Source organism: Tympanuchus pallidicinctus, unplaced genomic scaffold (genome assembly GCF_026119805.1).
Source record: "Tympanuchus pallidicinctus isolate F22 unplaced genomic scaffold, pur_lepc_1.0 scaffold13, whole genome shotgun sequence".
NCBI lineage: Eukaryota > Metazoa > Chordata > Aves > Galliformes > Phasianidae > Tympanuchus > Tympanuchus pallidicinctus.
Genome location: NW_026294648.1, coordinates 10,242,312 through 10,266,972, shown reverse-complemented (window position 1 = coordinate 10,266,972; position 24,661 = coordinate 10,242,312). Strand labels below are relative to the sequence as shown.

The following is a 24,661-nucleotide window of genomic DNA, read 5'->3' as shown; positions in this document are numbered from 1 at the left end:
GGTGTGACTGGGGGCTCATGCCCACAGAGATGCTCTGGCCCAGAAAAGCACAATCATCTCATCTGGGCTACACAACTGCACCACACAACTACTGCTATGACGCAAGGCAAAGTAAAGACTGATCCTTTGCTGAAAACACTATCAGTAACAAAATCTTTAGCTAAATTAAGCTTTATTAATTGATGGATTGACTTTCCAATGTGGTAAAGGAAATGTAATTACAACGTGGACAGAACATCAACTACTGAAAGGTACTCTAGAAGGACAACCCTTACTTGTGAGTGAACACACAGCTGCTTGTTCCTAGATGGAAACCCGGACAGAACGTTGGTGGCCAGAAGCAGAGTTAAATATATTAAAAATTGGTTTTACAAATATGAGTAACAGATTGTAATATTGAAATAGCTGTACACACGTATTGACTGCTTTCCTGCTGCCAGTGCCAGCCCTCGTGTTTCTGCCCAGCGCATTTGACGAAACCACATTAACATCACGGCACAAAATTAACCACATCATTTTCACACCAGAACTTGTGAACTATTCAGGGCTGCAACGGGGGAAGCCTGAAGGTTTTTTATTAACGCAACAGGGCCTCGAACCCGCGGTTTCTAACTGCTACATCAGAGCCAATACAAGCAGACTGACGTGATTTCAAGCGTCCGCCACACCACGCAGCCCGCTGCGTGCCGTCGAGCTTCCCGCCCTCGGGGCCGCGGCGTCCCTGCAGACACGGCCGGGCCGCACGATGCCGGCAGCGCTGCTTCGCGCCGCGGCTGGGCACAAAGGCACGGCGTGATGTCGACGCGGCGCCGGTGGGCGCGCGGGCATTGTGCGGCGCCCGGCCACGTGCCGCACGCGTGGGCTCTCAGCTGTACGCGTACTGATCTCAAGCTACGAAAAGTTCATTTCTTCACCGTCGCGATGCTCGCGTAATCGAAATCCTGCTCCTTTTCTATCTTCTCGATTTTACGGGACACACCTCCCCTCCTGCCCAACAGTAAAAGGCTGCAAAGTGCGGCCAATGCTGTTCAGCCACCATTCGGCACTCGCCGCCCCTCCACCGGCCGCTCGCGGCGCCCACCGCTGCCGCTCGGGGCGGGATGCCGGCAGGCGCGGGGCGCGGAGGGTCTGAGGGCGGCGGCGCCCCCCCGGACCGGGGGGCGGGGGCGAGCACCGTCCCGGCCGGCGCTGATCTCACGCTCCCATTGGCCGCTGTCTGCGCTGACGTCACGATCATGATGAGAATTAATGATCGGAGGCGCTGATTTCATTGTGTGACGCCGGGACCGACCCAGCCGAAACCGGCTGAATCCGGAGCCCCGAGCCCCCCAGACCGGCCCCGCGCAGCACGGTAAGCGGGGCCGGGCGGCGGCCGGGTCCCGGAGCCAAGGGATTCGGCCGGGGGCCGGGCCCGTGAGGCGCCGCGGCGGGGCCGGGCGGGCGGGAGGCGCCCCGGGGCCGGCGGCCCGGCGGTGGGGGAGGGCGGCCGCGCGGGCTCGCTCTCGCGCGCAGACCCGCCTCGGCCGCGCACGCGCACTGCCCCTCCCCGGGCGGCCCCGCACGGGTAGGCGCTGCGCACCCGCCGCCGGGGAAGCGCGCACGCGCACGGCCGCTCGGCGCGCTCCGTGCGTGCGTGGGGGAAAGGTTCTCGCTGCGCGTGCGCGCACTTCAGCGCGGCGCGAGCGGGTTCAGGCTGCGGCCGGCTGAGGGAGGGAGACTGCGCTTGCGCGCTGCGCTGAGCAGAGCCGGGCTGGAGAGCGGCAGGGCGGAGTGTGCGCATGCGCGGAACTCACGTCACCGCCCTCTGCTGCACGGCGGGGTGGGCGTTGTGGCCGTGGTGCCGTTTGCTTCTCGTGTTCCTTCTCTTGCTAATGCTCAGGTTGGGAGCAAGCAAGCAACCAAAAGCACCTGTTTCCTTCTGTCACTGCGTGTGAATCCCTGGCGGTTTTATAACGTAAATATGTTTTATGCAGGTCCTTGTAGCGTCATGTACTCTGAGTGAAAACGTTCCTAAGTACGATTTCGGGTCCAAGATGAATTTCTGTTTGGAATTACAGGGACATTCATAAGTTTGTGTTTCCCAGCACTCAGAGGAGTTCATTGTCAGGGTAGAGCTCTGCCTCGTGAGGCTGCGTGGCTCAGCACTCTCAGTACCTCACGTCTTCTTGATGTCTGCAAATGTTGTAAATGACAACAAATGTGTATTTTTTTTTTTTTTTTCTGTTGCTGCTTCTCATTTTATATATTTTTTTCCCAAAATCTTTGAAGCAGTCATGGCAGAACAGATAAGTAGCTGCTGGATACACTTGTTTTTGTTTCTCCAGACAGAGCTGTTAGTACAGGAGCATTCCCCCTTTTCTTGTGATACTCCTTGACACCAGGTATCCTTGGGCTGCCCGGAGAGCTTCCTGATTCCAGGTGCTGGATGGAGTCGTTATGGCCACCCATGGGGCACAGCTGTTCATGAAGCGTACAGTTCATAAAGAGAATGCAGTACTGCTTCATAAGCCAACCTGGCATTAATTCTTCTGTGTTCCCCCCTCTCACTCATGCTTGCTCTTATCACAAGAAGGCAAAGATGGTAAATAGTTCTGGGAAAAGTCGCTGAACCGTTGTCTAAAGAAGTTCAGCCGTAGAAATAACCTTGATTTCCTCTGATGAGGAGCAAGTGTGACAGGCTGAAATGTGTCAGTAGGGTTGTTCTTCCCGAGGCTCATATTCAGCAGCCTTGAAGAAACTGAAGGGCATTGCAGTACCCATCTTCATTCTTAGTGTTATGAGCTGTAGATCCCCAGGGCCTGGCTTCAGCACTCAGAGTACATTTATGTCTCCCTAACCACTGCATTTAGAGAAGGGCTTCTACTGGTAATACATTTTTTTTTCAATTAGTATTCAGTTTAGAAAGGGAACGAAGTCCAACGTCTTTATCTCGGTGGGCTTATTGTAGATTGAGGAGTGGGAGATTACCGGGATGGAAAGCTGAATGATGTCTGTTGGCTTAGGGCTCATAACAATTGTGAAGGAAATTCAGCAAACCTAGTTTTGTATTTGTTGTAGATTGTTCCCAGCACTGTCACTTGAACATCAACATGCATGCCAAAGCTGCCTCATTTTATTAGCAGAGCAGGCAGATGTTGAATTGTTCCAAACACGGCTTTGTTACCCCAAGCTCTTATTGAAGGTTCATGGGCTTTCTCTTTGCATACTGCTCAGCCCTAATTTCACAAATTTCACAGCATTCTTTTCTGAAACAAACTCTCATTTCAGTTTCAATGTGTTGCCCACCAGCTGGACGCCTGGTTTTCCAAAAAACTCCTACGTGTCTTTTCTAAGCTTGACGAGTCAAGATTAAAATTAAATTATGATAAGAATCCATGTGGATTTCTAACGTGGAGTCTGCAGTTCAAGATAAAGGTGAGCAATCTAAACAAACTGGTATACTTTGTAGGTACACAAATTGGGAAACAGAGATTACATCCTTTGGTGTTACAGATTGTCCTGAATAATACCAAATTCATTATGGAGACGTAAGAGCTGCTGATTCCCTTGATACTAATGTGGCTGAATTACTGCTAGGTAACGTCAGCACTTAAGTTATCTCCAATTTGTGTGTATTTCTACTAACAGTCAGGGAACTCTGATATCAAAGAAAATGTAAGAATTAATATCTTGTTCTGTATAGCTAAGAAAACTGATGCTAAAACAGGTAATACATCTCAAAGAAATTAGGAAGTCAAAAGAAGGAAACTAATGACTTGATCAGCAATTACCTTCATATCAGGTGGTTTTCTTCCTCTTGTTCTGTGTAATCTAAGGTCTTTGTGAGAATTTCTGTTTCCTGCCCTGCTATGAACAGCTCACGTGTCACATGAGATTTTGCTAAATATGCAATCCATATAGTTGAGATTTGTGGTTGTTTTTTGTTTGTTTTGTTTTTTTTCTGAAACAGAACCACAAGTAGTGGGAAAGTAATAGACACGGAAGTGTAATGTGGGCCATGCCAATTGCTTTGGGGCCCCAGGTCAAAACTAAATCAGCTCCTCAGAGCCCCACGCTGCCAGAATTCAAGAAGCTTTGGGACGATGCTTTCACACTTAGGATTTGGATTTTGGGGGGGGTTCCTGTGTGGAGCCAGGGTTTGGACTCAGTGGTCTGTGTGGGTCCCTTCCAACTCTGTGTACCCTGATTCTGTTTTTAGAGGTAGCATAAATCAGGTGGTGACTGAATCATCATGTGCGTCCTCGGGGGAGGTTGGAAGATTGATCTTAATGTTAGAAAGTAGATTTTTATGAGCTTTATTGGTTTGTTATTCAACCTTCTTTTCAACAGCACAACATTCAAAGCAAGTCACTCCTTTGCCCAGCTTGAAAATAACTAAAATACAGATTCGGAGAGGTGCATAACTCTGGCAATGCCTGACTTTGGTAGTAATGCACTTGACTGAGAATATAAAGTAAGAATTAGGAACAGAGGTAAAAATGTGATTACAAAATCATCTTTGATTTTTGAGCTGAAAAGAATGCAGTAATTTTTGCTTGTGCTTTTGAACCCTTAATGATTTTCTGTTTGTTCCATTAGATGTTCTGCAAGGACTAGGCCTATTTCTACTCTACTACTTTCCTCTGAAATTTCCAAAAATAGTAATTAAAAGCTTGGTAACTACTAAGACTTCCCCCATCCACTTTATTGTCCTGCAAGATTCTGGTATGGATTCTTCCATTCATTCTGCCTTATTTTGAAGTGAATATTTAAAGTATTGACCCAACTTGTGGTGATGGCTTTTTTTTTTTTTTTTTTTTTTTTTTTTTCCCCCCTCTCCTCCTGAAGCACAGTCAGATGTGGGCTATTTCTGGACAGTGGATTGCATTGTCTCAGCTGGCTCCATTTTGTTTAAGACAAAATAAAGGGCCTATTTTGGAAATGTTGTGGTGGTGGGGCTTTACTTGCTGATTTCAGTAATTCTAATCAGAATAGATAACCAGGGGATTGTATGTTACTGGCTTGCCTAGAGCATATAACTAATGTGAAACTTCACTTTGCCACTATGGAATCTCTTCTGTATTAATTTGTTTGCAATTTCCAATCTCAGGAATGATTTTAATGTGCCATGAAGCTGCACCTGGTCTAACACAGCCACTGAACTGCTGCTGAAAAGGTTGCCTTGGCCCTTGGGCCTCCACCATAGCCCCACGTAGCTGTGGCTTCCCAGGCAGGGAGCTGGTCCGTGCTGCCTGTGACCTTTCTGTTTGTTTGTGGTTGTTCTTTGAGTCGGTTTCCAGTTCTGGTTCCTGATCTTTTTGACCTTGCAGCTGCAAAGTGCTGACACAGCAGGAGTACGAATGACCAGCCATAGTAGTGTAGGATTTGCTGAAGCCAGAGTCAGTGGGAACTCCTCATGCCAGACTGCAACCTGCATTCTTCTCTCAGATCATGTATCTCACTTTGGTAGAGGAAGGGACACATCTGCAATATTGCTGCAATGCTCTGTTTTGCCTAATGCTTTTTTTTTTTTTTCTTTATTTTAAGTGAAAGTGAAAGATTTTGACTTAAATTGGAAGTTCATGGATCTAGCAATACAATGTAATGCTTTCTTAGGGAATTCTGTCAGTGGCATTCCAAACATGTGGTGCTGGACTTGAGTCTGTCTCAAAGGAATGCTGACTGTAACAGTGTTGCTGTTTCAGGGGTTTTTGTTTATTTGTTTTTGAAAGGATGTGAAAGTTTTGGTAAAGGATCGCATAAGGAAAAGATGTCAGTGCTGAACATTATCACAAGCATAAATAAGTGCTTATGCATTCTGCGTTACAATTTGTATTCCAACTTTCAGAGTATCTTCTTTTCTTTTTAGATGAATCTGCGTTCTGTATTTACTGTAGAACAGCAAAGGATATTACAGCGTTATTATGAAAATGGAATGACAAATCAAAGTAAAAATTGTTTTCAGCTCATATTGCAGTGTGCACAAGAAACTAAACTGGACTTCAGTGTAGTCAGGGTAAGTACTGAGGCTTTCCAAATTTGTGTGTAAGTTTGTAAGTTACTTATTTTTAAGTTATACATGTTCATTCCTTCACACCAAATATCTTCAGAGAACTGGAGTGTCTTCCTGTGTGTCTGTAAGGCAGACTTCATACTTGTATGACGTGTGCATTTGTATCCAGTGAGCCTGTTTATAGACTGAAATGTCATGGCATGATTGCTGTGTTAAGCAGGTGCTTGGTGGCACAAGGAGTGTTTGTTTTGTTGTTGGTTGTGGTTTGTTTTCGTCTTTTTGTTTTTGTCTCTTGTTGATTTCTCTTGTTGGCTGCATTTTTTAAATTAAACTGCAAATGGAATTTCCCTATAGAAACTTAGTGCAGTGTATTGTACCAAAGAAAGGTCGTGTTGGTAGAAAACTATTCTTAAGGTAAAGCAGTTTCTATGACCTAATGTATTTTGGGGAAAAATATCACAGTTTTTCATAGAAAACACTGCCACATTGATGTTCCATGTCACACATTATTACTTACAGTGACTACATTGTTTACTTACAGAAGAATGTCAGTAGTGCTAACAGGAGCTCTTCCAAAGTCTGTGAATCACATGGGAAAGGGAATAAGAATCCTTTTGTGAAACACTGAACAGTAAAATGGCTGTTGTCTTGTAGCAGAAATAGAAATCATGGAGCATAAATTGAAGGAATAACAGTGGTAGTGAAGCTAGCAGTAGGTGCTGCAGCACTGGGCACTGAGAAGGAGAAAACGAGACCAGTTTAATGCTTCTTGGATGAGCCTGTGGTATACAACAGCTGCTTCTGCCCCTTAATTCTTAACTAGATTCCCCTCTCTCAGAATACTCTGGAAATATTCAGGTTGCTTTCTCAGCTCAGGATGCTCTGAAAATCACCCATAAATTCTAACTCACAGATGGAGATTTGTAGCAGGAATCTGTTTGCTGATGGTATAGTTGTGCCTATTTTTCTATTTTTACTCTGATTCAAGGACCCAGAGGAGGCAGCCAGTCTCTCCTCTGTTTGCACTCCTCTTTCACTTTCCATCTTCCTATTACCATTCCCTTCTCTATTATCCTTACTGCAGTAATGTGTCACAACCTTTTTCTTTAGTTGTCTTCTTTGCTGAGCCCTTCTTCACGTAACGTAAACTCTTCCTACTTGTGAACTGAAGTGGAAACATACCATGTGTCCTGCATTTGTCTTATTTTTTTATGATCTTGTCTTTCTCTTCTTCATACTTCTCCTTTTTGCCTCTCAGCAGCGTGCTGTTTTGTTTTTCTGTAAGACTTTTGGTCCAGGATTAGTACTTCCTTGTATGCTGTCGAACAGAATGAAGTGTAGGTTGCAGCTGACGCTTGCAGATGTAAGAGCAACACAAATTTCCTAAATGTATATTATAATTCAAATTTCATAACTCTATAAATAAACTAATTCATTTCCCAAGTGAGGATTTCTGTAACCCTGTTCCAGAGAACTGCATCTGGTTTTCCTAATCTCAAGGTGTGTTATGATTTGGTGGGAACATATGCAGGTTTTATCACTGTGAGGCATACAAAACGTCTCTCCCTTTCAAAATTAGGAAACTTGGAAGATTGCTTCTAGGACAATCCTCTACCCTCTTCAAATTTAATGGAAATGTTGAACCATGCAGGGTTTGAATGGCGTGGTTTTGTTGATTAATATTAGTATATTTTTACTGTTGGTTGGCTTTGCAGTAAGTATGAGCAGGTATGACTTGTTGAAGTGCGGATGTTCTCCAGCTTTCAATCTTCATAGCTGTTATCACCAAGTGCTGAGGAGCACTGATCTGGGTGGTAGTGTGTGGTTCTCCCCTCACTACAACAGTAAATGTGACTGTAACAGAACACAGAGCTTTGTTGTTCTTCCATATCTTTTGAAGCAGATCCTGAGAACATCTTGTTGTCATATTTAGGGTGGAACTGGTTAAAACTAAAACAGTAGCACTCAGCCACTCGGCGTGTGTATAGGTTATGGGACAGTCTGAAGTTCAGGGGGGTGTCTCTTTCCCTGGATCAAAATCTGCAGTATCCCTAATAATAATTTCTGATTTAAAAGTTTGCTGACTGAGAAGAAATAATGAAAAATAAATTTGATCTTCTAAAATTGTTTTAAGCAATAAAAGGAAACAATTTGAGACTTGCAGCTCTAATTTCATGTATTTAAATTTGGTTCTGTGAAGCAGAATTCTAAAACAAGTAACTGAGATTTGATTGATGTAATAAATCATGTTTCAAATTAGGCACTTTATAAAATTGGATGAGGAACATGAGTAGAATGGATCAGGAATTTCACAGAATCACAGAATTGTAGGGGTTGGAAGGGACCTCCAGAGATCATCGAGTCCAACCCCCCAAGATATCAAGATATTTGTTTAAAACAGGGGAGTATATTTTGCTCTAGAACATCTCTTTACTTCCCCAATAGAAATGGGAATGTTTTTAAGTTGAGGGAGGGAAGATTTAGGTTGGATTTAGGGGGAAGCTTTTTACAGAGAGAGTGGTGAAGTGCTGGAACAGCTTCCCAGAGAGGCTGTGGATGCCCCATCCCTGGAGGTGTTCAAGGCCAGATTGGATGGGGCCCTGGGCAGCCTGGTCTGGTATTAAATGGGGAGGTTGGTGGTTGATTAAATCAACTCGTTTGGGCTGCTCAGTGCTGAGATGTGCTGCACATGTAAAACCAAACCAAGGCACATGATACCCAGAGTGGTACAGATGACTGTTTCACTGTATCTATGTATAATAACCAGCAGAAGCTGATGCTAAAGGATTATTTATTTTAAGTTCTTTGGCCCTTATGTTTGCTTACTTATACTGTCACATTCAGCACAAACATACTGTGGTGAAAGAATGAAGCAAGTCCTGCCTTGCTGATCATGTAAGTTTCCAGGAGCAGTTAAATGGTGCTTATGCTTCTAGTGTTAGAGCTGATGATTCCACCAGGTTGATTCTCTTTATCTTGGAACTGAATTAATATTTCCCCTTAAGTTCCTTTAGCTATACCTTAGTTTGTTACTTGCATGACAAACTTTCCTCTGTGTTCCTCATGTTTCCTCATGTGCAAGAACTTCTTTACAGTGAGGTGACGGAGCACTGGAACAGGCTGCCCAGGGAGGTGGTGGAGTCTCCTTCTCTGGAGATGTTCAAGACCTGCCTGAATGCCGACCTGTGTGACCTGCTGTAGGGAACCTGCTTTGGCAGGGGGGTTGGACTCGATGATCTCTGGAGGTCCCTTCCAACCCCTACAATTCTGTGATTCTGTGTTTAGAACAACAGGATCTTGTGCTCAACGCTTATAGCAGAGGAAGAATTACCTACTTGAAAAATGTATCTATGTATGGTCATTGTCACTTTCAGAAATGCCCATCATAGCAAACTTCTGTTGCAGTCTAACCCCAGTACTAATCTTGTCTTGTGCAGCTGGCAGAAGAGGAATTACTCTGTAGGTTTAAATATTTTACAAAAGTGTTTTATCAGAAGGAGTTGTTCCTGTTCTTCTCTTCTTCCTCTTAACCTGAATTCAAGAAGTAATGGTTTCTGTTCAAGGCAGTTCTGAGAGTTGTGTCTGTCCGTTACTTGGTTACAGAATCTTCCTTCTTTTAGAAGTAAATCTAGGTGTATATCTCAGTGAAGGTTTGGCACCCCCAAAGTGCTAAATATAAAAACTGATATTTAGGGAAAATAGTGATGGGATGCCAGTGGAATTAATCTTAAGGATAGCCTTGGGATAGAAGGCATGATACAGTCTCAGGGATTCTGAGAAACTGGAGATCTGAAGTCAAGATGGCTTCTCATGTGTATTCCTGCGTGAGTCCCAAGCTTGAGAGACATGGATTTCTACCTTGAGTTGTTCAGAATCTGCGTAACACTGAATGATTTGTGGCCATTTCAACACTTAACACTTTATCAGTTCTGCTTTAAAACTGAAGTTGGCTAATGTTTTCTGCTTATTTACTGCATGTGTTTGTTATTGTTTGCAGACCTGGGTTGGCAATAAAAGAAGGAAGATGAGCAGCAAGAGTGCTGTAGAATCTGGAGGTGCTCCCCCAGGGACTGCCCCTGCTGCTCCCTCGGTACCACCAGAAGCAGCAGTTAGAAATGTGGTAAATATTGCTCGGTCCCAAAGTCAGCAGTCTTCTTGGACCTCTTCTAATAACGATGTAATAGTTACTGGTATATACAGTCCTGCTAGTTCATCCAGTAGGCAGGGATCCACCAAGCAAACAAGTGCTTCAATGGCAGAAATACATAAAACCTCTATTCCAAGACTACCAGGAAAAAGTGACTCAGACTTTCAGCAGCAGCACATCCCTATAGGGCGACAAATACCACACTGTAAAAATGCCTCACTATTAGTAGGGGAAAAAACGATTATTTTATCTAGACAAACAAGTGTACTGAATTCTGCGAACTCCATTTATAGTCACACAAAAAAAAGCTATGGTGGTTCATCAGTCCAAACTGCAGAGTTGGTGTTACCTCAGAAACCAATGATATGCCACAGACCCTGCAAAGCTGAACTCATGGGATGTCAGAGGTTACAAAAACCAGAACATGCAGCCCTTGCATCGCATGTGCCCCCTGGACAAAGGGCTAACACTAGGGACCCTTCTTGTAGCACACAAAACCTGGAAATCCGCGAGGTGTTTTCTCTGGCGGTTACAGATCAACCTCAAAGAATTGTGGGAGGAAGTACAGCACAGAAGCACTGCTCAGTGGAAGGCAGCTCTCTGTCCATTGCGATGGAAACTGGAGATGTGGATGATGAATATGCTAGAGAAGAAGAACTAGCATCCATGGGAGCACAAATACAAAACTATTCAAGATACTGTGAAAGTAACAGTTCTGTTCGAGTGGAGAACCAAAGTGCAGCCTTGTCTGGGCCAGGAAGAAATGTGAGCTGTAGTTCTCAGATGGTGAATGCCAGGGACGTGCCTGACAGTATGCTGTATCACAGCAGAGACTACCACTTGCCTGCACGGACCTCATTACATACATCCAGTACATTATATAACACTGCTAATACATCAAGAAGTACTTTTTCTCCTCATTTTACATCTTCAAATCAACTGAGGCTGTCACAAAACCAAAATAATTACCAGGTAATCTGTCAAATATCTGTCTGCAAATCTTGAAGACAAGGTCGTTGATAAGTACTGTTATCTTTGGAATTTGTTAGCTAATAAGTGGTAGGTTTGTATTTCTGTATGCTGTGCTCCATTTATGTCTTTCAACAGAGGTAATTCCTTATTAAAAGTGAAGGTAGGACTGTGGTATGGTAGCACTTTTATCTGGGTAGCTGAGCCTGTGGCTGCAGTGGCTTGTCACATACTGAAGGGCAGCGTGGGCTTTGTGTATTCAGTAGATAAACTTTGTTTACATGGGGATCATACCTGCAGTTGCTGATACGGGCCAAAGCCCTGTGTCCTGACTTGGCGTACCGGTGCATGTCACAGCTGTACCCTTTGGTTCTCTGCAGACATACTTTGCATGTGGCATAGGGCAGAACATGGGATCACACCCTCATCCATGTGCTGTACAGTTGCTTGCCCTTATTAATGTCAGGTTGGATTAGCTCTTCCATCAGTGTCTTATGACTGACAGGCTGTGGTATTACTCATTGCTTATGCATGCTATTTCTGTTTTAATTTATCCTGAAGATGAACCATACAAAAAACCATCTCTTAATGTGTGTTGTTCACTAGTACAGAGAATAATAGGATATATGGTGGTTTTTCTGTCTCTCTTTTTCCCCCCCCCCCTCTTCTTTCCGACTTGTCCCTGTATCCTGTCAGAGTTAGAAAGAAAGGGTTTTTTGAGTCTATAAGTGCCCCTTCTCACCAGAAATCACAACTATTCTGGGCTGGATTCTGTGCAGTAGATAGGACACTGGCTTACTTGTCCTTACTTGTGGCCTTTTGTAAGCTGAATACTTCAAAGGTGCTATTTTGTTTTTTTTTCCCCTTTCTCCCTTTTCCTCTCATACAGTCTCAGTGTTTGATATTACTCTTCTTGAATTTAAAAAATTCATTAAATACTGCTTCATAAGAGAAGAAAAGCTATAAATATGCACATCGATTTTGTAAAGGGACTGTAAAACTGCAAAAGTGCATGAAGTACAGTTAAGGAAACCATTGAGAAAAGTTTCACTTAATGGAATGCAGTATGGCTACATCCAGCTGTGTGCTCTCAGCGCTTTATTTCACTTTTGAAAAACTGTCAGTATGTTTTTCTCTTTCTTTCTTTCTTTTCAAATTTCATTAGAAATTAAAAAACAACAACAACAAAACAACTTGGATTTGGAATACTTTGGGGTAGGGCCTGAATCTCTTTATAGATTAAATGCCACCTATCATGAACCATTCTGTCTGGCCATGTAGTATGGTATAAATCAGATCAGGGATGTCTCTGTAACTTACTTTATTGTTGTCTCTTTGATGCTTTTGTCCTCTGTTACAATGATGTACCTATTGTTTGGTAAGTGAGGAATTCTTTGCAACATTTGACTTCCATGTGATTCTTTCACAAACCCTTTGCCCTTTGGATTTAGGAATATACCTTGGATTCAGAAAATCCTATCTCCTGTGGCATCCTTTGCCCTTACGCACTCTTAAACCTTGAAAGAACTGGGAAGGTTGCTGTTAGTGCATTTGTTGCTGTAGCAATCCACTCTGTGAAATATTAAGATGGCACTTTTCAGTATTAGAATTTATAGGGGAAGATAAAAGCTGTGGTCTTAAGGCATGTCATGATTCTGTAGAAACTGCAGAGGACAAGTGTCCTACAAGCTGGACGGATCCTGTACTGCCTTGAAGGAATGGTGGCTCTGACTTCTGATCACTGTATTCCTTGCTGAGAGTTGGAGCACGTTTCAGAGCAGCGCCAACAGTGAAAACCCTTAAACGCAGGGATATCTTCCTCAATTTAAAAACAGATTAAACTTAAGTTATGTGATTGTGAGAGTAGTTAAACATCCAAGCAGATGCTTCTTCAAAGGTAGGAACGTGTGATGTTGTTTTGATGAAGTGATTACTGTTGTACATTGGTGGGGCATCTAATTAGCAATTAGTTATAGCTTTCTTACTGGTTCAGTTAATCAAATTCATCTTAGTGTAAACTGGAAATAAATTTAATAAAATGATTGATTTTAATGCCTGAGCAGTTTTGCTAAGCAAATTGTTCAACCTACTAACTTTTGTTAGTTTGGTGCTGAGCTTATTGAGCAGGAGAGGCTGTACTTACTGGTCCTCGGGGCTGAGTAGGGATTTATCCTTAGTTTCCTTCCCCAGCCCTACAAAAACGTTGTTAAAAGTATGTGTGTTGTTTGTTTGTTTGTTTTAATTACTTTGTTATACACACTGAAGCACTGTTGATCTAATTTAGCCCCATACTCTTCTAGGGAAAGTTCAAAATCTTGCAGCAAGTATGGCAGAGTAGTATATATAGATATACAGATAGTACTTATTTCTTTATTACTAAGGTTCACTTTAAGGATGCTTGCAGAGGGGTGATCAGAGAGAGCGTGTGGAAATGCTGGGGAGAGCAGCAGGGAGCAGGAGCACTGCCTGCCACCTCCACTTCCACGGGACATGCAGCAGCTGAGGGTGGTGGGGGCTGCTGAATGGTCCCAGTGCTGAGAGTTCAGGACAGGGAATCCACAGGTAAACTGGGAAAAGGCTGTGCAGGGACCTTGTACTGCATAACCACTTTTAGTGCCATTTCAGATTTCAGTGTATGTTTCCATGTATGTTGTCTTTCAGATAGTTACACTGAAGTACTGTATTTGACGTCAGATCTGTCAGAACTAGTGTGTGTGTGTCTTCCACTTAACTGTTAATGCTCTGCTGTTCCTTTGACTTGCACAGAAAAGCACTGTTTTCTGAAGCTCCACTTGAAATTTGTTGCTCTTCTGAGGTATAAGAATACACACTAGTGTTACATGTGATCCAAATCAGCTTTGCATTGTAGTTAATTTAGCAAGGGAAAAAACACAAAACGACTGAACAGGGAAGTCTCAGAAAAACCAACTGTGTGACTATGGAATGCACTGCTGTTGTGTGGGACAGCAAATCTTAATAGTTGTAACTTGGTTCTAAAATGTGTGCTACTAAGAAATGAATAATTTAAATATGAAAGCTGGTGCAGACTTCCTTTTAGGAGGGAAAGGTGTTTAATTCTAGCTCTCTTCCTCAACCTTCCTTGTGCTGTAATGAGAGCCTGCCATTAGGTAACCCTCAGCACTCAGCTAAAAGCTTGGAGAATGAAGATACTGGACAACAGACAAACTGTACCAGGTATTCTGTATTCAGTCAGACCCATGCTGAAAGATTCATTATTAGAGCATTTCCGTAATACAAAAACTTTAGTGTACTTGATAGAGTCATCAGGAGGAGATTTGTCTTCCTCATGTACAGCATGTGTAATGACATGAGATTGATTAATCTCTCGAGCTGTGTTTATTCTCTGAAGCATTGCTCGTCTGTAGCAGAAGCTGACATGGAATCCTAAATAAGCCTAAAATATTCCAGGATATAAAACATTGCACATGTCCAGGGAAAATAGTACAAGATTTTATTTTATTTTGTAACAAGTCTGACGTCTAGGAATGATGGAGGAGTGATGAGAATCAAGGAAGCTAGCCTTCACCTTCATACCCATTCCTCTTCCTTCATTAGCCTCATGTCCCTAGTTTTTCTCCTACTCTGCAAATTCTTGGTATTTGACATTGAAGAATTCAGTTACTGATGCCTTGGTGGATTTTGTTTTTTTTCTATTCTGAAGGTTTAACTGCCATAATTGAAAAATAGAACAGTGCTGTTAAACATGAGGCCCGGGACTAACTCTGGTCTGCTTAATCTTTCAAGCTTTGTGCAGTTATGAGATGTAAACTTGTATTCTGAACTGTAAGTTTTGAGACAGCAAAAGTTCATAAGTATCTGAATTGCCGTTGTGTTGTCACTCTCATGTGAGGAAGCAGTTCTGTTTTTAGTCCTGTAACAGTAATGCTAAGTGTGGCTTCACTTTGCTTCTAAATCTCAATTTATCTTAAATGTTGTTATCAGGACCACAGTATCGAAGTCTTCTGGAAGTTGCTTGCTGTTTGTTATCATAGCAACCTAAGCTGCTGTTGTTTTCTGTTCTGTTTTCCCCTTCTTTACAGATTTCAGGAAACCTTACTGTGCCTTGGATTACAGGTTGTTCCAGGAAAAGAGCAGTAAGTATATTTCCATTCAAGTATCTAATACATCAGGTACAGGAATGAGACATTTTATCTAAATGTATTCTTGGAAGTATCAAGTCCTGTTGTTGTACATTCCATCTTTTTTTTTTTTTCCTTCCATGTACAAGTTTTCTTGAGACTGTAGCCTTTTTCTGGAAGGCACCATCCCACTATCATTTAATGACCTTTTCAAACATCAAGCAGGCAGTCAGTGCCCTCGAGTGCAGTCTCAGGAGCTGGCTGACGTGGTTTCACAGCGCTTCACAATTGAAAAGGAGGAATTTTATTCCACCCATGCTCCCTATGGGTGCACTGCCACCCCAGCCATAACACTGGTGCTGGTATCTAATTGCAAGGTAATCCAAATTAAGCATCTGACCTGTCAGGTACATCTCTTTCACTGAGTTTCTTTCTGCTGAGTTTGTATTTTTCCAGGTTTTAGTGAGCTGAATGTACTTGGGATCAGATGAGCATAGCTCTGAGTAGGCAGCAGTGATGAGGAGGGTGGGGCAGCAAGAACTAGCTGTGAATTTTTGCACTGGCACTCTTATTTCATTATGACACCATAGTGCCAAAATGCTCCTTCCTGTACACTTTCCATCTCTGTGGTATGAGTAGCAGTGGTGCACAAAGGCAGTTACTGATGTTGATTGCAGCCACGTGCGGCAGATTCTGTCCTGGTCCAGTGCAGAGCCCTCAACTGCAAGGATATTGGGAGTAACACCAAATCTCCTCTTGTGTCCTCAGTTTAATATCAGTGGATAATGTTTAGGCTGGACATCTTCAACTTTTGAGTCAGGAAAAAATTATAACTTAAGAAAGATTCTAAACATGGAATTTGTTTCTGAAAATACTTATCTGTTCTTTGCTATCATTCAGACTTTGTGATACTTTATGTATCAGACAGACTTAAAATGTTTTTCAGTAGGGAATAACAATTGAGCATGTTACATTTTTTCGTATCAATTTCTTCTTTTCTGTATGTACAAACTAATGAGACACAAAACATTTGCATGGACTTCCGGTAATTAGCTTGCCACCTCGGCTTCAGTGTATGTAGTGTGTGTATGACAGGGATGGGTGAGAGAAAACGTGGGTGTGGAATTTCTTGAAGCTTGAGCAGGCACATGAGCAGCTCAGTGAGCAGCTGACATCTTTTCTTGCAGATATTTGGGACATTTTATCTCCTAATGAGCTACAGATTTGCTGACTGATTCCTTCTGTAGCAGGGGAAGTTACTGTGCCAGTCTGCTCACTGTTTGCAAGTGAGATCTCTCCAAGGGTAGAGTCTCCTGGGGAGGGGTTGGTGGATCCACTTCCTTCTGGCATTTCAAGTGTAGCTGTCTTTCCCCACAGCACACCATACTCCCACTCTTATTTTGGAGGTAAGCACTGCAACTTCTCATTTCTCCAGCCTTAGGTATTTGGGAATACCCACATAAGGGAAGGCTTTTCCATTAACATCAGCTGCTGCTGCTTAAGCATTGCCTCTCTCCATAAACTGTAATTTTAATCACCTGTTTAACAATGTGAACTATTTTTTTCCAATGCATTTTTGCTCTGAATTCTCTATGTAAAAGAATTTGTTTCTCTTTATTTCTCCCATCCCTTTTCAACCAGAATGCAACACAAGACTGATTGATTTACTTATTTCCCCCTCTTTTTGCTCTATGAAGGCTGCACTGCCATCTGGGGATGAACCTAACGGGAAAATGCAGATGTAAGCAATTGCAGTAGATATTTCAGGGAGGTTATGTTATGACTGAGAGGCAACAGGTACACTTCCAAGGCAGTAATCTTCACAGCACAGAGTGAACCATAAGCGGAGCTTCTCCTTTGCTGTGCAGGGCAGGAAGCATTCACCTTTCTGTTAGTCATTCCAGATGAATTACTTCTGATGGCAATATTTACCCTTATCTGATTTAAATTGGGATGTAGGACTTCTCCATAGATGAATCTATGTAGAGTGAGCTGGATAAACAATCGAGGAACTGGATGGCTTGTGCGTTGGTATGCCAAAGTTTTATTTTTTTAGAGGTGACCAGGGTAATGGCCATGTAGTTGTGGGTTTGGCACTCCAGAACTGATACATGTACACAGGTGTAAGGAAATGAAAGACAGGAAAGTCTCCTATTTCTTAGGAAACTTCAGTTTCAAATGTGAAATTCTTTTGAAGAAAGAACATGAAGAAACAGAAATAGAATGCATGAAGTTGTAGAACGTGATTATGGCAATTACTACCATTCAAGAAGCAAAAAGGCTGATCTGTATTTTGTTTAAAATAGAGAAGATTGTGTTTTAGATGCTCTGAATTTGTTTTAATCTTCTGCCTTGTAATTTGTTTTCCTCTCCTTGTCCTTCAGCTGCATCGAGTCAAATAACTGTACAGTTCTACAGAAACTCTTGCTGGTCTGCTCAGCTGTGCTCTAGAATGATGTAATCCTGACTGTTAGTGAATATTAGTGTAGAACTATCACTCTGTTATTCATGTGAATGCCTTTCAAAAAACATGGAGTTCTGTACTGTGGAGTAAGTGGAGAGCTTCTGTCATGAACATTTGCATTTAGATCACTGGGCCATTAAAGCCAATTTCCATAAAATTCTAGAGACACTGGCATTAAAGTGTTCTGCTCAGAGTCTGTCACAGGAGTACAGTGATGCACTTTGGATCAGGTAAAGGACCAGATCCAGCTCTGTGTTGCTGTGAGTCCTGCCACCAGCTGAACTTGCTCATCTGAGGGAACAGCAGTGGCAGCTGGTGTGTGGTGGGCATTGATGGTGTGGGTATGTCAGCACAACTGCTGAATAAAGTTCTTGTTGGGTTGTGATCTAAAAACCTCGTGAAAACTACAGCCACAGTGAGCCTATGTGTACTGATGAAAACTATCTCTGGGTGGCTTTTTAAGTAAAGTGGGAACCCACAGGGGTTAAAACCAAGTGCACTTCAGTTAAGCCTTTTTATTTTAAAACTATACGCCAATATTGAAATATTTATTAGTCCTGCCTCCCTCAGAGCAAGCATCTGGCTTACTAAAACAGTGGAGCGAAGTGCAAAAAGTCTCTTCCAGAAATCTGCGATTGCATACTTGTGGTACAGGAGCTGTAATGGTTTGCAGTCCACATCCAAGCATGTGTCTGTCTGAAGGCTTTGCAGATTGTGTTCTTCTCTGTATCTTCTGCTCTGTGAATGAGACTTGGTGGTAACATTTTTAACAGCTCACTCCTAGCCGTTTTGCTGGGGGCCTTCTGGTCTGTTTCTTTGTCTTAAGATTGGAAGTGCCATGTGATAGGTACTGATCTGCTCGTGTGCTGACAGAGGAAATCTTGAGATGGGGATAATTAGTGTTCAGAAACCAACCCTCCAAATCATTTTGGTAATTATGGCCTCCAGCTGCATCCTTATTTATTTATTTTAAATTCCCCAGGGAGAAGTGTATATCCTGGGAGTCCTAGTGGATTGGGTGGAAATGCACACAGGACACCAGTCCACAGACAGCAGGCTCTTCAGGGATACTCTGACTGATATCTCTGCTGATAGTGCTAAGGGAAATGTCAGTCCAAGATTTTAAAGGTTTTTTTTAGTGACAGTAAAGCAAATTCTGTCAGTTGTGTGTGGCTGAAGACTAGCCTGTTTTTTCTATAAAGAGATGCAGTGTTGGCCATTGGAGAAGAAATTGCAACATTTGCTAGGGAGCAAGACACTCTGCAGTAGTGACTAGTATGTGTTGCAAGAGGTTCATTTGCTAGAAGTAACTGTGGTCGTAGAACACTTAATCACAGAGCATCAGAACTGGGCTGCTGACCTAGTTCTTTAACTTCAGAATATGCCTTCAGGATATGCCTAATCTGAACATTTTCAATTGACACATAAGAACTGATCTAAAAAAGGCAGGTGCTAATAAACAACGGGCTAAGGACACTGCACTGAAGTGTAATTACTCGTACCAATTACAGAGCCTGGGATGGCACCACAAATATTGCAGACAGTGGGTATAATGAGGGGCTTGGCCAAGTGCCAGGGATGCCTATAATAAACTGGGTCATTTCTTATAAGAGTGTTGTTATTACACTTGAGAGGTCAGGGGATAAGCAGGGTTTAACCCTGAGCTTGGCAGAACTGCTGATTCAATTTGCTCACAAGGATTGCTTTTCATTGTGAGTTGATGGGCTATTTTCTGCTGGAAGAAGCTTCTCTCTGCTTTTCAAAGTATGGACAGCTGAACTAATAAATGTAAAGTATTCCACAGACAGTTAATACAGACAGTTAATGCTCTCAAGGATAAAGTTGGGCCTCAAATCAGCAAGTAGGGAGTTTGAAGGAAGGACATGAGAATTGTATTCACAGTGTTCGTAATAATGAAGTAAAAAATAGGAACTGAATTATTGACTTGTCTTCAGTTACAAGAAGCGTTATTTTAAAGATGAAGCTTTTCAGTGTTATCTTTTTTGTTAATTTTTTCCCCTCTGTGTGGTAACTGCTGATCACCATCAGTGCTGTGATAGTTCTAGAACTGTACATTTTCTTCTTTGTTTCCTTAATTCCTCTGGTGATATTAAATAAGAGGAGGTTATTAACTAAACAGATGGAAGTGTAGATGCATGTTCAATGTAGGAGTTCTGCCCTTTATTTCCTTACAAAAGACACCAACTTTTGTGAGTGTTAAGTAATTTTTGAGTAGTGTATAATGCAGGAGTCAAACTTACAGTATTTGTGAAGGGGATGATAATGTAATTGAATGTGGTTTGTGTAAGAAATCCATGCAAAGACACTGCATGGTCACTTACAGAAAGCAGCCAGTCCTAATCTGAGTTTTAATAAGCTTAGGTGTTATGTACATTTAGTAAGCCTATGGGCTGAGGTGGATCCCAGCAGTGAGAGCAGTGTAAGTGAAGGAGAGAATCTTCCTTTGTGCTCCCTGATGCAGTGTAGTGCAGCTCATGTCTGCGAAGCACGTGGGCAGCTTCTGCAGTTTGTTAACGTGCAGGAGCCTGCTACCCACAGTGACCTGTTGGTCATTCTGAGCCCCCAGGTGCCAAATATCTTTCTTTAGGGGGCACTGGTATGATTTCAAGTCTCAATCCTCCCTTGGAGATACTCAGGCCTGTCAGGCTGGATCTGGCTCTCAGCTCCCTGATGGAGATGTTGGTGTTCCTGCTCATTGCAGGGGAGTTAGATTACATGACCTTTAAGGGTCCATCCATTCCCACTCAATTCTATGATTCTATAATTGTAGCTTCTGTTTCCAACTTCATGTGTTTCTAAAGAATACCATCATCTATTTACTTGAACAACTTTCCTCTCCATTTGTTTCTGCTTTCTGGACTCTCTCATGCAGTGTGTGTTGTAGAGTTTTGTTTTTTTCTTTCATATCAGTTGACTGGAAAAGCTTGTTCTCCATTCCCTTGTCTGACCTGCGATCAGTATCAGTGTGATTCATGCGCTGCTGCACGAGTCCTTCAGCAGAAAGAGGAAGGGTAAAGTACCTGATGTGACAGCAGCTGCAAGAGCAACCAAAAAGCAAAAATATGTGTTGTCATCTTATTCCCAAGTATGAGGAAAAACTAAATCCATGTATTTAGTGTGCAAAAGCTGAGCAACTTCTAAAAGAGGGGAGATGTAGGTTAGATGTTAGTAAGAAATTCTTTTAACTTTTTTAATAAACAGTCAATATGCTTCAGAAGATAAAGTTGCCCTAAGCTTCCAGCCCATCACAAAGAGTGGGGGAGTCCAGACTGACTTGTTTCTCCTTCTGTAGTGAGCACTGCTATCACACTCCTTTCTACCTTCCCTTTTCTCAGTGCTAGGCTGCCTCTCCCTGACCATTCCATGCAAAACGACAGAATTCATGCAGCCCTTTTTAGAAGTTGCATTCTGCTTTGCCAACTGCTATAAGAAGAGATATTGTCACAGCGATTTGGGAAATGACCACGTCATCCTTGAAAGGTGGCTTGCAGGTACTCAGAGTGTAGGTCAGGTCAGGCTAACCAGCATCTGCTTAGGAGTGTACATGAGGGATTTAGTCCAGCAGTGTGCTCTCCGGGTGAAGTCCACTTACTGCCCTGAGCAGTGCTGAGACGCTCCAGGTGGTCTCCCAGCTGAAGGCAGGCTGCAGCAGCCATCTGGGAGTGCACCTGAGGCCCTGCTGCGCTCAGGCCCTGGGCACAGGGCGGCTGCAGCTCCGGCTGCCTGGCTGCTGCTGGGCTCCTCCCGGCGTGTGAGCGGCTGGATGGCAAGGTGGGAGCAGCTTCTGGTGTTCTGTGCTTGGCTGGGTGAAGCCACAGCCATGTTTTGATGTCCTTTTTACCAGTGCATTAAGGAGGCTTAGGTGTTTCCAACATTTTGTGTTTTAATGCACTTTAGAGTTATTTCATTCTAACTTCAACCAGTTTTCAAATGGGCTGACCTGGATTTCAGGTGTGAGACCATGATTATTTCTCTCAAAGTTCAGCTGTTGAAATGATGACAAATCTGGCACGTGTGATGACTAATGCACTTTATAGTTATGTTTGTATGCTCCTAATCGCTGGAGAGATGACAAACGTGGGCTGATATAAAGAAACCAGAAATGTTAGTTAAAATTCTTGGCTAAAAGCTATTGATAAAACTTAAAGGTTCTGTTGGCAGACTGAAGCCCATAAAAATGGTAGGAAGAATTAGCAGGAAGTGTAGGATTTGTTTCTCAGTTTCACTGCTTATTATCAGTAATCTACTATCACCTATTTTGATAAATATACACAGAGTTAGGGAACTTGCAAATAAACTGTAGAACCAATTTAAACTCTGAAGCTCACCAAATAAACATTAAAGTATTCCCTTTAGGAACTCAGAATCCTTTGAATTATGCATGTATTGTAGTTTGCAGTAAGATAAAAGAACTTTAGGTGGGGGAGGGTGAGAAACTTGAAAAGCCTTAAGGAGTAATTTCCATAAATTGGGTGGAGAGAGTAAACAGCACAAGTGGAAAAAGTTATTTTCAGTAAGGTCTTTTGGAGTAAGATAAAGCAAATTTAAAAATCAGGTGGAGTTTGGAACAAAGCTAAACTGCTTTAAACTCATTTCAGCACTGCCACTGCCTTTCAAGCAACTCCCAGGGAACGCTGTACTGGCCTGGATAAGTAACTGAACTTAAAAAAAAATTCTGAAGGGTGAGTTAGAAGAAAAGCCACAAAGACAGTGTAACATACATCCTACTGTGTGCAAGACCTCTGGAAATTAAATGAACAGGATAAGGATTTTTAATCAAACAGTATTCTGTTTTCTTTTATCTTACAGTTACAGGACCGCACCCAATTTAGTGACCGAGACTTGGCGACCCTAAAGAAATACTGGGACAATGGCATGACCAGCCTGGGCTCAGTCTGCAGAGAGAAAATAGAAGCTGTTGCTGCAGAATTAAATGTTGACTGTGAAATAGTGCGGGTAAGAAATCCAGAGCCTTCCCCTATCTTGTAGCAGAAGCAAAAATAGGACAGATGAAAGCTTTTAAAAATTTCATGAGGAAGCTTGAAATAGATTTCACGTATTACATAATGAATGACCATTTTAGGAAGTGTTCTCTTGCTCTTTCTGTAGTCTATATATAGAAAAAAGCCCTCAGGTAAGAGTCTTATTGATCAGGAGTAGAAGTAGCACTCCAAACAGTTTGACATTCTCTTTAGATTTGAGTGAGGTTTTGAAGAAGCCCTGCATGTTTTTAGGGATATCCTAGATGAATGAGAAGTGTTGTCATTTATATTGTGATTAAGATACAAAAAAGACCTTCTAGAGATACAGGGGAAAATATTTTTCAATACTTACAGGAAAAAAGTAATTTTAAACATACAAAAGAAAACGTTCAAAAATAAAATTTATTTTCCAAGGCTGCTTTGAAGCTGGATTGAGTTGTGACAGAGGGCAAGGGGTACTGTGAAGAATTCTGGGTCCCTTCAGTTTGATAGTCTGTGCCTTTGAGGAAGGATTGCTTTAGAAAGTACATGCTTAGTGTAGATATCCTGTCTGCTGAGAGTCATTCTGCATTGTCTGTTCCTGAGGTGGGGAAGTTTGGTAAAACATCCGAATATAGTTGCCACTGTAAACACAATTACCAGATGTATCATCACTCTAAAAACAGAGGTCTCTTCTTCACTCAGTGCTTCCATTCTTCAGAAAATAGTCTGACTGTCTTTGCAGTCAGCAGAAAAATATGATTAGAGCTGTCCTTTCCCATCTTAATGGGCATGACAATTGTGACTGCTCCTTTCAGCCTTCAGACTGCTCATTTTCCATCTCTCCCTTAAAACCTGACACCAAAGGAAAAGCGGGTGACAGCAATCAAACTCTTGAAAAGTGTATGAAAAATACAAGGAAAAGGCATGACAATTTTTTTATTTAATGGAACATAAAATGATTGTACTTAAAAGATGAAATGCTACCAAAACAGAAGAGATGAGAGCCTTTATTTGAAACCCTTATGAAGATCTCTGTTGGATTGGTATATCTGTATGGTATCAAATTAGTTTCAAATAGTGAAGTTGGCTATTTACTTGCTTATTTTCCTGACTGAATCTGAATTAAGAAAAAATGAAGTTGCACGTTTTTGGAGGCTTAAAGGAATTTTTCTTTTCTCTGTAGAGAGAGAATGTTTTCCAAGATCTTCAGTTCACTTTCGAAAACTGAAGCTGTTTCCACTAAAAGCAGCAAAAATGGTGTCCTGGCTAACAGGCAGTCTGACACCCTTGCTTAGTCTCACTTTGTTCCTTTCTTGGCATACAGAGATTGGCAGTATGAAGTTTTGTGCACATCTTTTCATAGTGTCTTCTTGAAATGCTTTTGTCTTCAGGACCACCGTACCAGGTTCAGATGAGCTTCTTAAAACTCTTCAGTGTGTGTGCACATGCAAATGGATGAGCAAACAAAAATTTCTTTTTCTTCATGGTAACTGTTATTGTTACCAGTATCGGATTAACCTATGCCCCAGGTTCCTCTATACTGACAGACTTGGCAGTTATAGTGAGATTTAGGTTGGTCCTGCTTCAAGCTATGCTATTGACAGCTTAAATTACTAGTAATTCTGCAGAGATATGCAGCAGAAAGGCTGCTTAATCCTATCTGATTAACAGCTTCTTTTGGGGGGCCTAGGCATAGTATAGATCCAGTTTATGATCAAGAAACAATGTGAAAAAACAACTTGGAATCTTCAGTCTGTGTTTTTTCCATTATGTGGGATTTCTGAAGGTTCCAACCTAGAATCTTTCTAGCGTGCTGACACCCTAACCTCAATCACTGCAGAGTTATAATCACGCTTCTTAGGTGGCTCCCTGTCAACGTGCTTACCTGCAGGCTTACTCACAGCAAGCGTACACTGGCTGCTTCTACCTAGCCTTTGTCCTCTCTTCCTTACCTCCTCCTTGTCATCGGGTGAAGATGATGCTGAATTTGTTATTGGCTGTTGT

The 24,661-nt window shown here is 42.3% G+C and overlaps 1 protein-coding gene across 2 annotated transcripts in view; it reads left to right on the top strand.

The window, feature by feature from the left end:
- Window positions 1-1,189: 1,189 nt before the first annotated feature.
- HDX (highly divergent homeobox) overlaps window positions 1,190-24,661 on the top strand; it is a 37,519-nt gene continuing 14,047 nt past the window's right edge. Inside the window, exons 1-7 of one of the 2 annotated variants that reach the window (XM_052673154.1) lie at window positions 1,190-1,351; window positions 3,058-3,181; window positions 3,268-3,414; window positions 5,849-5,995; window positions 9,990-11,111; window positions 15,170-15,223; window positions 22,503-22,649. In XM_052673154.1, coding sequence (XP_052529114.1) covers window positions 5,849-5,995; window positions 9,990-11,111; window positions 15,170-15,223; window positions 22,503-22,649 — 1,470 coding nt within the window. In that variant the 5' untranslated portion in view covers window positions 1,190-1,351; window positions 3,058-3,181; window positions 3,268-3,414. The remainder of the gene's footprint in view (window positions 1,352-3,057; window positions 3,182-3,267; window positions 3,415-5,848; window positions 5,996-9,989; window positions 11,112-15,169; window positions 15,224-22,502; window positions 22,650-24,661) is intronic. The other variant, XM_052673153.1, reaches the window with a different exon arrangement.